Below are 18,069 nucleotides of genomic sequence, written 5' to 3' on the forward strand. Positions count from 1 at the left end.
TACTAAGGAACAGCAACAGTCTGGAACATAATATTTGAAAGCCTCTATTTTAATTAAAGGAGGTCTTGGAAAACAATAGAGAGAGACTTAGAACTAGGAATACCCTGCAAAGCCAGGGATAATCTTACAAGGGGGAAAAAAATGGATCTTTAATGAAACATAGGACTTTCAAGCATTTCTGATAAAAAGACTCAATAGGAACTTGGAAATACAAATTCAAGAATCAAAGAAGCTTAGAAAGATAAATTTATTTAAATAATTGGAAAGGGTCGTATGATGATATAGTATTAACCTTCAGATCCAGCTTCAGTCACTTATTATCTGTGTGACCTTGGCAATGCATTTAACCTACTTCAGCCTCAGTTTCCTCCTCATCTGTAAAATGGGGATAATAATAATACCTCCCTCCCACGGTTGTTATGAGGATAAAATGAGATAACATTTGCAAAGTGCTTCATAAACTGTTAAATATCATGTAAAAACTAGCCATTCATAATAATCATAAAAGAAGAAACAAGTTTCTTTTCAGAGCTTTAATGTCATCTAAGTGTATTGGGGAGTTAAATAAGAAAAAGGGGACCTGGGGATGAATTGATTCTATTCTGAGAGTTTTGAAGGGAAAAAGAAAGGAAAGGGGCAGCTAGATGGCGCAGTGGATAGCACCAGCCCTGGATTCAGGAGGACCCGAGTTCAAATGCGGCCTCAGATACTTGACACTTACTAGCTGTGTGACCCTGGGAAAGTCATTTAATCCCCATTGCCCTGAAAAAGAAAAAGAAAAAAAGAAGGGAGAATAGAAGGAGGAATACATTAGTGTAGAAAGGAGAAGGAAGCAGGGTGATACTTGGTATTTCTCATTATTGGGGTGGGTGAAAAAGGTATATAAACATGAGGGAAGAAGTAGGCATCAGATGTTGAACTTCACTCCTTTAAGATAAACAAAGGAGGTGGGCGGCTAGGTGGTGAAGTGGATAAAGGAGTTCCTGAGTTCAAATCCGGCCTCAGACACTTGACACTAGCTGTGTGACCTTGGGCAAGTCACTTAATCCCCATTGGCCCCCCCCCCCAAAAAAAAAAGATAAACAAAGGAGGTTGAACACATAGGTATACACATGTGAATGTAAAGTAATATTACATTGTAAGGAATGATGAAAGATCACTTCAGAGAATCCTGGGTAATATGAACTGATGCAAAATGGAGTGAAACCAGGACAACAGCATAGTAAAGAAAAATGAAAGAATTAAAGAACTCTTGACCAATACATTGACCAGCCGTGTCTCCAGAGGGCCTGTGATGAAGCATATTCTCTCCCTCTTCACAGAGAAGTGATAGATTCAAGGGGCAGAAAGAGGCATCTATTTTGGATGTAGCCACAGTGCAGATTTATTTTGCTTTAATATCCTTACTTGATACAGTTTATATTTTATCCTCTCTTTTTTTATTTGGGGAATGGTTGGGCATAAGGTAGTTGGGTAATTCCCTCCAAAGAGCTATTGAAACATTTTTTAATGTGTAGAAGGGAACCCAGAAAATTCATAAGGAAGCACAGATATTTCCCCATAAAATAAATACAGGGAATTAGATACTTTTTTTTTATAGCATTCACAGTTTTACATACAATCCTCTTTTTGTATTCTGATATGTATATGGAAATGGTCTGTTTTCTTTTGTGATTGGTTAAATCCAGAGTATAAAATTTAAAAATCATTTGCTTTCCTGCATTCGGAATTGAGTTTTCTCTTAGTTCTATGTTTATTTCATAATCACTATGCTTCCACCCCTTAGGAGGTTTTCTACATCTCTGGATATAACTTATTTGATTTTTTAAAAATGTATGCCTTTTATTTTTATGTCACATTTTTGAAGATACTTTCCATCTCATCTGCAAACTAGCCTCTGTAACAAATTTTGAAGAAGGGGGAGAAAAGCAATTCAGTAAAACTGACCAGTATATCAGTTGTGTATGACATAATTTTGAATGTCGTATCCCTGTAGTTCCCCATCACTTCAGTAAATGGAAGGAGCTACATTTTCTCAACCTTTATCCAGGTCTAATGTTGGTTATTATAATTGTACTATGTTTAATTTTGTTTTACTATTCTTTATTTTTACATTGTTGTGGGCATAGATATTGTTTATCTAATTTTGCTTACTTATATCCATGCTTCTCTGAATTCTTGCTAAATTAACTTTGTTGTTGTTTTTTAATATCTTTTCTGTGAAAGAGAGAGGGTAAGTCTTTAATATTGTTTCATTTTCTTTCCACAAACCATTTTCATTTTAGGAATTTCATAATGTGCATTTGTTGATTGGTAACAAAAAATGAAATGTGTTATTATGTTGATTTTTTTTTAGGAAAGGATCTTTCTTCTCGGAGTAAAACAGATCTAGATTGCATTTTTGGGAAAAGGCAAAAGAGCGAGATTTTGAAGGTAACTGGAATTGTACTGCATGTAACTGGATAGTCTGTGTCTTATGCTTCAGGATTTGATTCTCAGCTTTTCTTGTACATATGATATCTCTTTCTGTTCCTAATCTGGGGTCCAGGTGGGTGAGGAAATTTTTATACTAACAGCTCTTTTCTAGTAAAGGCTTGGTTCAGATGTTATGTGTGCTATTTATCATCATCTTCCTCCTTGGTAGATATATCTTGTCTTCCTCAAAATACTCATGGAGTGTGATTCTACCTCTGGTTTGGCTGGTTCATTGAAACCTACAGAGGAGTTCATTCTGCTGATGTAGTCAGAATGGGAAGAATGTTTACTCCAACTACACACAATGCTACAATGTTGTGTAGAAAAATACTGCAGTAGTAGTTCTACTTGTTTTACCCGAACTGCAAACACTTTTTTTGGAAATGGTCCCTGGTGGGAAGATAGTCACATATCTACTGTAGCCAGGTGGGAAAAGACCCTCCCTGTGGTCCCTGTCTAGTGCATTTCTATACAGACTTTAAAGCATTTTATAAAGTTTTGGATCTAATTGCTTCAGGGATCCTGAGTACTTCCAGCCACCAGAGCTTGTGCCCTGCCTTGAGGCTCCCCAGCCGCCCAGGCCAGGCCCACCTGCAGCACCACCCTTGGTTTGGGGTATACAAAAAAGAGAATTACATTCTTTGGTGGGGGAAGAGAGGGCATATAAGGAGATTTTTTTTTTCCCCTCCCTTCTTTGGCATTGAAAATTTTATTAGTTGTCTGAGGATGGTCTAGATTATAAAATTGGACTGACCAACCTACAACCCAAGTGTCATCTTTAACTTCCATGAAAGATAAACTAAAGCCCAGTAGATAATGCATTGTTCCTTTATTGAGTCTTGGCAGGTACTTTTGACACTCTTAAAACAACCTAAAGTGTTTATTTGTTTGCTTTATTTTTATATCCATATACTTTTAGTAGAGAGATATGGTAATAAAAATTATATGACATACTAAGTGCTTATTGTTTATTTTTAAGATCTTTCTGAAGGTCTTCTGAATTACCAGTTAGAAATTTGATTGAGGATATCTTATGTAATTTGGAGCTAAGAGAGGGAGCTCTTGATGAGTTTTGCAGTCTAGTAATCCCTTTCATCATGTCTTTACAGCCAATAAAAACACCAAATGAAGTTAGTATAGTAGGTTTTAGATCAATTATAAAGGCACTAGCTTTCCACTCTTCAGTAGTTTTTGGTCGTGTGTGTGTGTGTGTGTGTGTGTGTGTGTGTGTGTGTTTATAGTTAAAAGACCTTCTATTGATTATTTTCTATTTATCTTGCATGTAGTTTGCTTTGTATATGTTTGTTTATATATCGAGTTGTTCCTTCTCACCATCCCCGCACCACACACACATTTAGATTGTAAGCTCCTTGAGGGGTAGGGACTATCTTTTGCCTCTTTTTGTATCCCAGGGCTAAGCATAGTATCTTACATATAGTAGGTGCTTAATAAATGTTTATAGATTGATTTTAAGTAAATTTTTATTCACCTACATAACAGTGAAGGATCCAAATTTATAAATAATATGTAAAAATCTGTTTTCCCGAAATCTGTTCAATTGTAAACTCCTTGCAGTCAGGGACAGTATATATTCTCTCCCTTCTCTTCCCCAGTCTTTCTCTAGTACAGAGTTAAGTATTGCATTATCTTTGGACCTGATTTGGGATTTCATTGGTATAAGGAACTCCCAGTGAGGAAACCTCCTTTACTAATGCAAATCTATAACTGTTGTGCCGTTTATAGTCTTAGAGGGTTACTCTGAGGCATCGAGAGAACAAGTGAGTTGTCTCCTGGGTTGTATAGTGGCAGTATAGTTAGTATGTGTCAGAAGTAAGACTTAAAGTAAGACTTAAAACCCAGTTTTCCTGACTCTGAAGCCTCTTATTCAAACCACCACACTGTCTTTCTAATCTTACACACAGTAGGCCTGAAATAAATACTGGTTGGGTGTGGGTTTTTTTCCCTTCATTAAAGGACTCCTAAAACTTTGGCAAGGAAGATCTATTCATTTACTTGTTCAGTAGCTATGGCGCAATGGATGAAACATTGGACCTGTAGTTAGAAAGATGTTATTTCAAATCCAGCCTCAGATACTTACTAGCTGTGTGACTTTGGATAAGTCACCTAACCCATGCCTCAGTTTCCTCAACTGTAAAAAGAGGGTAATAGCTTCTAATTTCCAGCCTTGTGAGACTCAAGTGAGATATTTGTAAAGCATTAGCACAATCAGTAATCATTTATTAAGCGCTTATTATATTCAAGATACTGTGCTTACCTCGAGGATACAAAAAGAGGCATAAGACAGTCCCTGCCCTCAAAGAGCTGAGAATCTAATGGGGAGACAACATGCAAATAAAGATGTACAAACATGCCCTATACAGGATAAATTGGAGATAATTAACAGAGGGAAAGCACTGGAATTAAGATGGATTAGGCAGGATTTTACTAGAATTTCATGGAAGCCAGGGAGGTCAGCAGAGAAGGAAAAGTATTCCAGGAATGAGGGACAGCCAGAGAAAAATCCCAGAGGAGAGTGTGTCTTATTCATAGAGGCCAGTGTCACCAGATCAAAGAGGACTAGAAAGGTAGGAGGGGCTAGACTCTGAAAGGTTCTGAATGTCTAACAGAGTATTTTGTATTTACTCTTGGAGGTAATAGGGAGCCACTGGAGTTTACTGAGTAGAGGAGGTGACACAGGTAAGCCTGTGGTTTAGGAAAATCACTTTGGTGGATGAGTAGAAGATGGTTTGGATTGGAGAGAGACTTGAGGCAGAGAGACCCACGATTACGGTAGTCCAGAGTGATTACAGAAGTCCAGGATGAGATGATGAGGGCCTGCACCAGGGTGGTGGCCATGTCAGAGGAGACAAAGGGGCATAGTCTTGAAAGGTTGGCTAATAAATACTTCTTCCTTCTCCAGAATTGAACTAATTAAACCTTCAAAGACCTTAAGATCTTGACTCCTAAAAAATACTCATAACCTCAGGTCTAGCTGGAAGGGACTGATGGGTAGAATCATATCAATGACCAAGCTGAGGTTCAGAAACAAATGAAGTCCAGCGTACTTTTTACTTCACTGTACTACAAATGAGAGACAAATGAGAGACAAATGAGAGTAAGGCAACAGTGTGGACCAAACAGTAAATGACCAAGTGCATCATGATATAATGCAAGCTGGAATTGTTGTTGAAGTCTTCCTAGGTTTTGTTTTGTCTCACACACACACACACACACACACTATACAAAATGTGTATGCTATAAATATACATATACTCTATATTTTCCAATGAAATTAAATATACATGTAAAACAAAATAAGATAATTCAACAAATAATAAATGTAATATGCTTAATTAAATCCCTTAATCTTACTAAAGGTCCTATCTTCGAGGTCTAGACAAAGGGTACAAAGATATTTGATTGGTTTATATTTATATGCATGTATACACATACATACATACAAACATACATACATACACACACACACACACACCCCCCTATGAGTTTTAATCTTATCTCTGTAGTACATGGCTTAGTGCCTTAAACCGAGTACCCTTAATAAAAAAGGAGCCAGCATACTACTGGAGAGCTACAATGTGTTCACTAATCAGTATAATAAAAGCTCAGGAGTAAAGAGGACAGAGGATCCAGGTGGCTCCTAAAAGGCTTCCTAGGTAATATGGTACTCAAGTTGATCTCTGAAGAGATATATAAGGATTCTGAAAGGCTAAAATGAAGAGAGAGTACATTCTAGGCATGGGTGCTGGCTCAGGAAAATACATGAGAGTGAGAGATGAAATGCTGAATTAGGGAGTAGGGAACAGTCTGGTTTTGGCTGGAACATAGACTTTATTTTATTTTTTTTAATTTTCATTTAGAATTTTCCCCAAGTTACATGTAAGAAAAGAAAAAAAATAATTTTTTTCATATTGATTTTTTAAAACTTTTTTCTAAATTTTCTTTCTCCCTCCTTGTCCCTCCCTATGCAATCAAGCATTTCATACATGTGCAGTTATGCAAAACATCTTCCTTCACATTAGTCAAGTTGTGAATGAAAATAGACAAGAAAACTTTAGAAAGAGGAACTAACAAATATAATTATACTTCAATCTGTATTCAAATACCATCAGTTCTTCCTCTATTGATGGTTTGCATTTTTCATATGTCCTTCTGATAGCATCCTGCTCATCATTTCTTTCAGTTACTATTGCTAACTGTATTACTCTCTGTCCTATTCCCTCCCCTTGATATTTACTCTATTTTCTATCTTCTTTCACCCTATCCCTCCTCGAAAGTGTTTTACTTTTTACTGCCCCCTTCCCCAATCTGCCCTCCCTTCCTTCACTCTACACCCTTTTCCCCATCCCTTTCCACTTTCCCTCAGGGCAAAATACATTACTATACCCACTTGAGTGTGTATGTTATTCCCTCTTTGAGCCAATTCTGATGAAAGTAAGGCGCACTAACTCTCCCTCTCCTTCCCCATCTTCCCATCCATTCCATAAGCTTTTTCTTGTTTCTTTTATGTGAGCTACTTTACCCCCTTCAACCTCTCCATTTCCCTTTCTTCCAGTGCATTCCTCTTATCCCTTAATTTTATTTTAAAGATGTCATCATGAGTCACCTAGGTGACACAGTGGACAAAGCACCAGCCCTGGATCCAGGAGGCCCTGAGCCCAAATCTAGCCCCAGACATAAGCCACCCCACCCTGCCTGCCCCACAGAAAACAAGGATAAACAAAAAATAAATGCTTTACAGATATCATCCCTTCATATTCAATTCACAGCTGTGTCCTCTAAGTATATTCCTTTCAGCTGTTCTAATACTGAGAAAGTTCTTATGAATTAGAAGTATTATCTTCCTATGTAGGAATGTAAACAGTTTAACCTTTTAATGTCCCTCATGATTTCTTTTTCCTGTTTACCTTTTTATGCTTCTCGAGGGTCTTGTATTTGAAAATCAGATTTTCTATTCCGTTCAGGTTTTTTCATCATGAATGCCTGAAAATCCTCTTTTTCGTTGAAGTCCCAATTTTTGCCCTGAGAGATTATAGGCAGTTTTGCTGGGTACGTGATTTTAGGTTGTAGTCTCAGTTCCTTTGCCCTCTGGTATATCATATTCCATGCCCTCAGGTCCTTTAATGTAGAAGCTGCTAGATCTTATCTTATCCTGACTGTGGCTCCACGGTATTTGAATTCCTTTTTTCTAGCTGCTTGCAATATTTTCTCCTTGACCTGGGATCTCTGGAATTTGGCTATAATATTCCTGGAGGTTTTCCTTTTGGGATCTCTTTCAGGAGATGATCGGTGGATTCTTTCAATTTCTATTTTAGCTTCTGCTTCTAGAATATCAGGGCAATTTTCCCTGACAATTTCTTATAAGATGATGTCTAAGCTCTTTTTTTGGTCATGGTTTTCAGGTAGTCTGATGATTTTCAAGTTATCTCTCCTGGATCTATTTTCAAGGTCAGCTGTTTTTCCAAGGAGATATTTCATATTGGCCTCTTGTTTATTCATTTGGATTTGCTTTACTGTGTCTTGGTTTCTCATAAAGTCACTAGCTTCCATTTGTTTAATCCTAATTCTTAGCTTTTGTATCTCCTTTTGCATTTGGCTTTTCAAGCTGTTGACTTTTTTCTCATGACTTCCCTGCATCTCTCTCATTTCTCTTTCCATTTTTTCCTCTATCTCTCTAAATCTTCTCTCTATCTCTCTTACTTTCTTTTCAAAGTCCTTTTTGAGTGCTTCCATGACCTGAGACCAGTTCATATTTTTCTTGGAAGCTTTGGATGCAGGAGCTTTAACTTTGTTATTATCTTCTTCTGATAAGGTATTCTGGTCTACCTTTTCCCCAGAGAAGCTTTGGATAGTCTACTGTTTTCTCTACCTGCTCATCTTGGCCTCCTATTTCTTGGCTTTTAACTCCTTAATGTGTAATGCTGCTTCCAGGACAGACTGTCCCAAGCTATAGTGTGCCCCAGGGGGTGATTAGGCTTGTTCTCAGCCTGCCTGGCCTGTAAGTAACCATGGCCCTCTTTCTCTGACCTGGAAGCAGATGTCTAATTGAAATCTGATTCTGTATGGTCGGAAGCTTGGTGTGCCTGTGCCCCTCCCCCACTGTATGGCTGCAGTTCTAGTTTGCTTTGCTGGTTCAGAACATGGACTCCCTGCCCCAGTTCCAGCAGAAACTGCAGCTATTCCCCCCAACCACTGGACCCCCTCACCGGTCCGTGAGCTGATCTTCAGAAGAAGTAGCTGAAGATTCTAAGGTTCTGGAGGTGCCACCTGCCTGAGACTGATCCTGCTCCTGTGTGCTGTGCTCCTCTCCCAGCCCGACCATCAGGTGATCCCAGTCACCTAATTAAGCCATTTCGACTGGAAAATAGTCTCACTCTGTTCTTATGTGGGTTATGCTGCTCCAGGAGTTGTCTTATGGCATAATTTTTTGGAGTGCGTGGACAGGTTTGTTGGGAGTAGAGAGAGTCACAGCCTTTCCTCTGCCATCTTGGCTCTGCCTGGGCTAGAACATAGACTTTAAAAAAGGTGATTTGTGTGAAATAATACTGGATAGATGTGTTAGAACCAATTATGGAAAGCTTTAAATGCCAGACTAATGAGTTTTATTCTTTTTCCTTGAGGCAGTAGGGAGTTGGTGAAGAATTTTGAGCAGGAAAGTGACATAGAAAACCAGTGGCTTAGGAAGATTATGTTGGTAGCTGTGCAGAGAATGGATGGAAGAAGGGGAGACTAAGAATAGGAAGTTAAGATAGAGATGATCAAGACCCAAACTAACGTAGTGGTTGTATCGGTGGAAATAAGCGGACACATGGAAGAGAAGTTATAGATAGATTCTGCACGACTTAGCAAAGAGACAAGAAATAGATGAGAAGTGAAGAAAAAAGGTCACAGGCCTGGGCAAGTAATGATACAGTAGTATTGGAGACTGAAGTTATTCAGAGATCTGTCGGAGCTCACTCTCCCACTCTTTGCCAAAAGCAGAGCAACTAATTTCTTCTTAGTTTCTTTCATCCATAATTTCTTCCTTCAAAATGTGTAGGAACCAACAAGGGAAAATTCTGTAGTGTATCTAATTCTCACAAACAGGAAAGAATGAATTGATTAATACCAAGGTGAAAATGATGGGAACCTTTAGGGAAGAGTGATTACTGTCTCTTAAACTTTGTAATAAAGGACAGAAAAGCTAGGATCACTCTAACATGAACCCTAAATTTTGGAAAAACAGATTTCAAAGGGTTTAGAGAAAGAATAATTGATTAGGGGGAAATAGCTAAAGAGGGAATAAGAAACTCAAGAATGAAATTCTGAAGACAAAAAAAGGAACCAATTTTGATGAAGAGAGAAAGAAGTTATGTAGATGCACAGAAAAGTCACTAGCAAACATTTTTAGACATTTATGATATTTCCATTTATTATATTTTACTAGACTATCAAATAACTGATAAATTATCATATTTTGGGGGCTATTTTTTGTTTTTTTAAATCCCAAAAGTATTTTATTATTTTCTAGTTACATGTAAAGATAATGACTTGCCTAGGGTCACACAGCTAGTAAGTGTCAAGTGTCTGAGGCCAGATTTGAACTCAAGTCCTCCTGAATCCAGAACCAGTGCTTTATCTACTGCGCCACCTAGCTGTTTCCCCCTTTTGGGTTTTTTTTTGCGTGTTTTTGGGGTGAGGGGCTGAGCAATGAGGGTTAAGTGACTTGCCCAGGGTCACACCGCTAGTAAGTGTCAAGTGTTTGAGGCTGGATTTGAATTTAGATCCTCCTGAATCCAAAGCCCGTGCTTTATCCACTGCACCACCTAGTTGCCCCCTCAACATTTATTTTTTTTATAAGATTTTGAGTTTCAAATTTTTCCCTCCCTCCTTTCCCTCCCCCCCCCCCCAAGATAGAAAGCAATCTGATATAGGTTATATATGTACAATCACATTAAACATATTTCTGCATTAGTCATGTTGTGAAAAAATAATCAGAACAAAAGGGGAAAACTTCAAAAAAGAAAAAGGTAGAAACAGTATGGTTCAATCTGCTTTCAGATTCCACAGTTCTTTTTTCTGGATGAGGAGAGCATTTTCCATCATGAGTCCTTTGGAACAAACTTATATTTTTAAAAGATGGATGGGCACAGAAGTTGGAGGCAAGGATAGATAACAAGATAAATACAAAAGCATATTATAGTACTCTAAATATAGCATGAGGAGTGCTAACACTAGATTATTAAAGAAATGTTACTGAGCAAAGGAAGCAGTAACTATAAAACGCTTGGCTTCTGCATGAACAACTCATGTTATAATAACATTGTTTACTTTTTTTTGATAGTTCTAAACTGGTCCATTCAAACAGTGCTATATGTCGCTGTAGCTTGCCTACAAGTTAACAAAACCTTTGATCAAAATTTCTTATTTTCCATTAACAGCAACAAAGAGCACAGAACCCAGAGCAAGATCCTAAAAATGATCAGAGATAAGTGCATAGGAGAGGGGAAGAAGAAAGCATTGGACCGTATAGCATGCACTTTGGTTTAGTGGAGAGAGCGTTGATTTGGAGTCAGAGGACTTGGCTTGAGTTTGCTTTATGGCTTATTAGCTATCTGACTTTGGGCACATCACAAAACCTCTGGGCATCTGTTTTTCCATTTCCAAAATGAGCAGTTTGAACTAAATGATCTCCAAAGTCACATCTAGTTCTCCATCCTACAATAAATTTAAGTAGTTTAGAATAAGATTACCCATAAAGCTTATTTCTGCTCACTCCTTTTTAATAGAAATGAGGAAAGGAAAGCCAGCAAAGTCCTTTTTTTTTTTTTTTTTTTGGACGAGGCAATTGGGGTTAAGTGACTTGCCCAGGGTCACACAGCTAGTAAGTGTTAAGTGTCTGAGGCCGGATTTGAACTCAGGTACTCCTGACTCCAGGGCCCATGCTTTATCCACTGTGCCACCTAGCTGCCCCAGTAAAGTCCTTTTTGCCCAAAGCCAGGCCCGCTTTCAGTTACCTACCCACAAAGGAAGGATGGATATTCTATGTAGTTCCAATATGGTTTATAGACATGTAAAGTATTCAAAGATGATATGTTTATAAAACATTATGAACAAATTCTAAGGTGGCAGTTGCTGATTTCTTGATCACGTTAGTAATATGAGATATAAATGATTTTTTAATTTAATTTTTTTTTGAGGCAATTGGGGTTAAGTGACTTGCCCAGGGTCACATAGCTAGTTAAGTGTTAAGTGTCTGAGGCCGGATTTGAACTCAGGTCCTCCTGAATTCAGGGCCGGTGCTCTATCCACTGCACCACCTAGCTGCCCCATAAATGATTTTTTTTTTTTTAATTCTTTTTTTTTTTTTTTTTTTTTTTTTAGTGAGGCAACTGGGGTTAAGTGACTTGCCCAGGGTCACACAGCCAGCAAGTGTCAAATGTCTGAGGCCGGATCCGAACTCAGGTACTCCTGACTCCAGGGCCGGTGCTCCACCCACTGCGCCACCTAGCTGCCCCCCCATAAATGATTTTTTTAAACAGAAGCTTTCAGTCCCAGAATTTAAAATGGTCAGTGTTGGAGGGGTGTCACCACACTGAGGGGCAGATCACAAAATTGGTCAGACTGTTCTGGGAAACAATTTTAAATCATGAAAGAGAAGTTCCTGAACTGTTCACATCCTTTGACCAGGTGATTTCATTATTAGGCACATGATGATAGAAAAGTTAAGAAAGTTGAGATGTTAGAAGAAATATTCATAGCACTTCTGTAGCAATAAAAAACTGGAAGCAAGGGGCAGCTATGTGGCACAGTGGATAGAGCACCGGCCCTGGAGTCAGGAGTGCCTGGGTTTGGGTCCGGCCTCAGACACTTAACACTTACTAGCTGTGTGACCCTGGGCAAGTCACTTGACCCCAATTGCCTCACTAAAAAAACAAAACAAAACTGGAAGCAAAGTGGGTGCTTCTTGATTGAGGGATGGATGAACAAATTCTAGTATATTAACACAATGGAATATTATTGCTCCATAAAAAGTAATGAATGTGAAATTGCTGCAAAGCCAAGAAAGCAAACCTAGAAGAACATGCACAATGACTAATATAAATAAAAATAATATTAAAACAAGTTTGCAGAGCACTTTTACATACATTATTGTATTTGATCCTTATTATTATCTCCTTTTGCCAGAGGAAGAAACTCAGGCTCATAGAAGTAAAGTGATTTGTCCAAGGTTTCACAGCTAGCATTTAAGCAAGATTCAAACCTAGATTTTCTTAACTCTGAGCACAAGCCTCTTTGTCACACTACTTCCAGTCTTGGTTTCCAAGGACCACTGACATTGCTCAGTCTACAGAGTGCATGGTGTTGTATATATGGTCTGACATAATCTCTCTATCAGTTGTTATTGTATTTGATAGAAAGGAGGGCTCCCGGGGGAAGGAAGAAGGGTCTTGAGAAGGTACTGGAGTAAGAAACAAAAGGCCAATTGTAGCTTCAAAAGTGATGACAGTTGACTGAGTATCAGTGGAAGACAGAGCTTGACTGAGGCAGTTGAACTTGACTATTACCATCACCTCATAACTGCCCTCTCTTTGGGGCTCTTTGTTTCTCCTTTATATCCATTTCTTGCCCCTTAAACATTTTCTTCTCAGTTCTCTTTCTTAGGTGTCTTTTCTTGCCTTCCCACTACTATCACTCCCTCTTTCCTCTTTCTGTTCTCACCTTTCTGTCTCAGTCTTTTAGTTAATTGTATATGAAACAAGACTTTTATTTATTGCATTTATTAATCTTGGTTTATGTTCCCAGTTCTTTTGAAATATTAGTTGATTGTTATAATATTTCTTTAGGGGAAAACCCTGTTGTTACTTTTTATTTGTGTATGGCCATTTTTTCTGAGTATCAGTGGCCCTCATTAGGAAAAAATGTTCTTCAGCAAGGTATTAATGATATATGAATGACTGAGACACACTAGTAGAGTAAAAAGAAACCCACAGAGTCAGTTCATTTTATCTAGCTGGCTTGCCAAGTACCAGTATTTATGTGCATAGTTATGAAATGGTTATGATTTGGGTGTCTGAGCATCCTTACAAAAGGACCTTTACTTTGCTTAGACTGTTTTTTTTGGGGGGGGGCTGAGCAATGAGGGTTAAATGACTTGTCCAGGGTCACACAGCTAGTGAGTGTCAAGTGTCTGAGCCCAGATTTGAACTCAGGTCCTCCTGAATGCAGGGCCAGTGCTTTATCCACTGCGCCACCTAGCTGCCCCTAAGACCTTTACTTTGGGGCAACAAAGTTGTATTTTCCTTTTGTCTTGAGATGTCCTCTCATCTTCCAGATTCTTCCTCTGTATTAAAGCTTGCTTTTTACAGTTCTTTGTGGCTTTAAAATGTTATGATTCTCTCCATGAAGCCATTCTCAACTACTCTAGCACACATTCATCTTTCTCTTCTGATTCCTACAACATTTATTATCTATAGTGCACCAGTTAGCACTTGATTACATATGGCCTTGCTGCTGTTTGTTTATTCCAGAAACCATTGCATTGGAAGCATTGAAACAATGCTATTATATTGACAGTAGGCAGTATTCATAAGAATGATAAAAGATCTAAGCTACAAGCAGTCCTTCACTGGATCTTGCTTTAGGCAATGGATGTCTTCCTGAAAAGTAACATATAAATTGAATTTCTATAAATCTAACCATGTTTAAAGAAATCCTACAATAAATCCTTCTGTAAAACAAAGAATCTTTTGAAAGCAAAGCCACTTTCTAATTTATCTTGTATAAGTCTGAATTGTCCATATATTGGGTTTCCTTAATTTGAGGTCCACTTATAACACCCCTCCAAGAAAATTGTTTGTAAGAAACCTCTTGGTATTAGTTATAGCAAGACCTTAGAGCCAAGGGAAGTGGGTCTTTTAAATAGATTAATTTGAAAGAAACTCTTGGCTCCTATTCTCTGTTGGAAAGGATATGGCTTGGCTTTCATATTCCCTTGACCTCTCATAGCAACATTGAAATCCTTCCAAGCTTTCCTGCACATTGCTCATAGTAATGATAGTGGATGTTGGCCTGAATTGACATTACATTTCTCATTGCCAAGGTAGAGTTTACTGCTAGCAGTCAAGTGATTTCATGTCTTAAGAATTTCAGAAACTGTGGGAGTCTAGGATGTTGAAACAGCAACACCTGTGGGTGCTTCTGTAGTTAAGGTTGCTTTTGTTATTGACTCTATCATCTACATCTGGTTTTTAAGAAGCCTTGGAAGTGGATTGCACATGTTTCCTTGGTTAAAACTCTTCTTTCATGTTTAGCTACTTGCTGCTTAATTCCACAGCCTCTAATTGTGTTTCTGCTTTTCAAATGTGGCAGCATGGCACATTGAAATTAATTAAGCCCATTGGATACTATACCAGAGAAGTGGAGTATTTTGAAAACCCTGTCCTCCTACTGAGATATACCGAAGCAGGTATTTATTGAACTGATAATAGTGATAGAGATTTGATCCCTTCCCATGGTACGGATCCTGGACTTGACCAAGAACTTCCCAAGACTTGTCAAACTTGGTAGCTATTACCCACTTCTGGTGATTCACTTGGGCACAAATGATAATGCCAGAAGGAGTCTGCAAAGTCTTAGACAAGAAAGTGAAGATCTTAGGTGAATATGTTCATATTTTAATCATGGCTGCTGGCTGGAGGCAAGTTCTTCCAAAAAAAAAAAAGGAGGCACGTATAAAAAGCTGTTTAGAAAGGTGCTGTCCAAGAACAAGATTTTGGATTTCTAAACCACAGTGTAAAATAAAAGAAGGAAGGGGGAGAGAATGTCTAACAAGAACTCATAAGAATATATTTGCCTGAAATATTGCAAATATAATCAGAAGAACTTTAAGATGAAAGATTGGGGAAGAATCTAGGTAGACAACTACATATAGCCACCAATTTAGATATCATTAGAGAGTATCTATAATGCAAAAAGAACAGTGAAAAAAGAGCTAAACTACAGGCAGTCCTTTACTGTATCTTGCTTTAGGTAGAAAATATATTACTAAAAGGGACACATTAATGGAATTTAATTACATCTAACCATGTTTAAAGAAATCCTACAGTCAGTCTTTCTGGGCAGAGATGCTCAGAAACTCACATAAAATGGAATCTAAGAAAGTATCTACTAATAAATCCTGTGGCCTCATATCTTTAAACAGATGCACAAAGTATGGGTAACAAGCAAGATGAATGAGAGTTCCTGTTTCAAGTAAGCAAATTTAACATAACATTTGATGGCATATGACCCATGACTAGAATATACCAGTGGAATTTTATACCTCATTCAGAAGGAATGAGATAGATAAAAGCCAACTTAACATTGTATTTAAAGTGAAGAAAGTTCACACTTGAGGAGGCTTGCATAGTGGAAAAAATTTGGAAGAAGATCACTGGAGTCAGAATCAGAAGCCATGTTGACACCAGAGTAGTTTAGACCACCTGAACAGAAAGAGGAAATTGGCATCTGAGAAACAGATCATAAAACCTTCCACGGAGGCATGTTATCAGTTAGGGGACTTAAGTCATGTGGATAGCTTCTGGATCAGCCTTACTAAAAATGTCTCCTGACTTTAGTCCTTTATTACCAACTGCCTATTAGACTTTACCTCCTGAGGATGTTTCTTTGGCATCTCAAATTCAGTATGTGCCACAATTGAACTCATATTTACCCCCAAACCTATAATTTCTCCAAACGTCCTCATTTCTGTTGATGGTACCACGAGCCTCCTGGCCGCTGTGGTCACCAACCTTGGGGACTTCCTGAATCTTTGGTTTCCCTCAACCCTTATATTCATTTGGTTGCCAAGTGTTGTCAGTTCTTTCCTCACATCTTCCCCTTCTCTCCACTTTGGCCCTTATCTTGTCTCACCTGGACTGTTGTCTCCTAATTACTTTCCCTTTCTTTAGTCTCTTCTTTCTGTGATCCATCCTTCACACAGCTACCAACACACACACACACACACACACACACACCCTATAGCTCAAAAATCTTGTATGACTCCCATCGCCCCTGGGATAAGATATAAAAACCTTAGTCTGGTATTTAAGGCTCATGTTGTGGCTCTCACTTACCATGCCAGTCTTATTCATGTTCTTTACCCTCTTGCCCTCTCCCTTCAGTCTAACTCTCTTGTTGGCTTTTCCCCGTACACACGATCCCATCTTCTGCCTCCACCCTTTTTCACAAGTAGTTTCCCATGTGTGGAATGCAATCCGTCCTCATTTCTACTTTATAGAATCACTAACTTTTTTCCAGGGATAGCCCTGGTGCCTCTTCTACAGGAGACTGTTCTTGAGTTCCCTTTCTCTTTCTGTCTCCCTCTTCCCCACCCCTGTATGATACAGCCCTCCCAGCTATCAGTGCTCTCTTCTTATTTTGTTTGTGTCTTATATTCACTGGTGTTTGTGTTGTACTCTTATTTCTGCTTTCTCTAGCAAAGAGAATGATCTTTGGAATGGCACAGAACAAAAACAGGCTAACTAGGGAATTGATTGCAGTATAATGATCAATAGAACGCTCATAAGAGAGCAGATGGCTGCCCTTTTTGAGTTTGTCACAAGGTTTATGTGAATGTCAATCCAAAGTACTGAAAGAACTGGTGAATGTGATTGCTAAGCCACTATTTGTGGTCTCTGCAAGACTTTAGAGAATGGGAGAGGTACTATAGGACTGAAAAAGGACGGGTCCAAAAAAGGAAAGACAGTGAAATCTAGAAACTATAGGTCAGTGAGCTTGATGGTTTCTTAGCAAAATTTTAGAATGTCTAATTAATGGAATGTTTAGTATACAGCTAGAAAAGGAAATAGTGATCACCAAGAAATAGGCTACATGGCTTTATAGGGAAAAGGTCAGGGCAGACTAACTGAATTTCCTTTTTTGGACTTAATCTAGGGGATTACTAGACTAGTACATCAGAGTTTTACTGCAGTTATAGTTTATTTGGATTTTAGCAAAGCATTTGACAGTCTGTCATGCTTTTCTTATGGACAAGATGGAGAGACATCAGTTAGCATTCACATATTCAGGTGGATTTAAGTGGTCAGACCCAAAGAGAGTCGTTACTCAGTTTGGAAAGAGTCACTAAAATGTCTTGAACAGGAGTCACACATGTGCTTTAGGAAGTTTGAAAAGGTAGAGACTTTGAAGAGGAGGACTAACAGGAGGTGGTTATAATTGTCCATGTGAGATGGCTTAATGACTTGATCTAAGGTGGTAGCAGTGCAAGTGAAGGAAAGGGAAATGTTCTTGGTGTTGAGGCAACAGAAGCAACATGACTTGACAGATGATCGTATATAGCAGATGGGAGAGGGAGAAGAGGTGAAGAAGCTTGGTATCATGAACTGGGTTATAAAGCGACTTGAAGGATGTTGGTACTCTCAAAAGTGATAGGTGAGTTTTGAGAAGGGGTGGGTTTATGGAAGAAGTATCAGTGTAGTTTTGAACATTTTGGGTTCGAGACACCTATGGAACATCTATTTGGTGATGTCCAGCAGGCTATTCATGATGTAGGTCAATCAATTAACAAGTATTTATTAAGTACTGACTGTATAT

The 18,069-nt window shown here is 38.4% G+C and overlaps 1 protein-coding gene across 1 annotated transcript in view; it reads left to right on the forward strand.

The window, feature by feature from the left end:
- The window catches only part of PINX1 (PIN2 (TERF1) interacting telomerase inhibitor 1), a 118,911-nt gene that overhangs the window by 48,688 nt on the left and 52,154 nt on the right, over positions 1-18,069 (forward strand). Inside the window, exon 7 of the mRNA XM_043981019.1 lies at positions 2,357-2,433. Within this exon, the coding sequence (XP_043836954.1) occupies positions 2,357-2,433 (77 nt within the window). The remainder of the gene's footprint in view (positions 1-2,356; positions 2,434-18,069) is intronic.

Source organism: Dromiciops gliroides, chromosome 2 (genome assembly GCF_019393635.1).
Source record: "Dromiciops gliroides isolate mDroGli1 chromosome 2, mDroGli1.pri, whole genome shotgun sequence".
NCBI classification, from domain to species: Eukaryota; Metazoa; Chordata; class Mammalia; order Microbiotheria; family Microbiotheriidae; genus Dromiciops; species Dromiciops gliroides.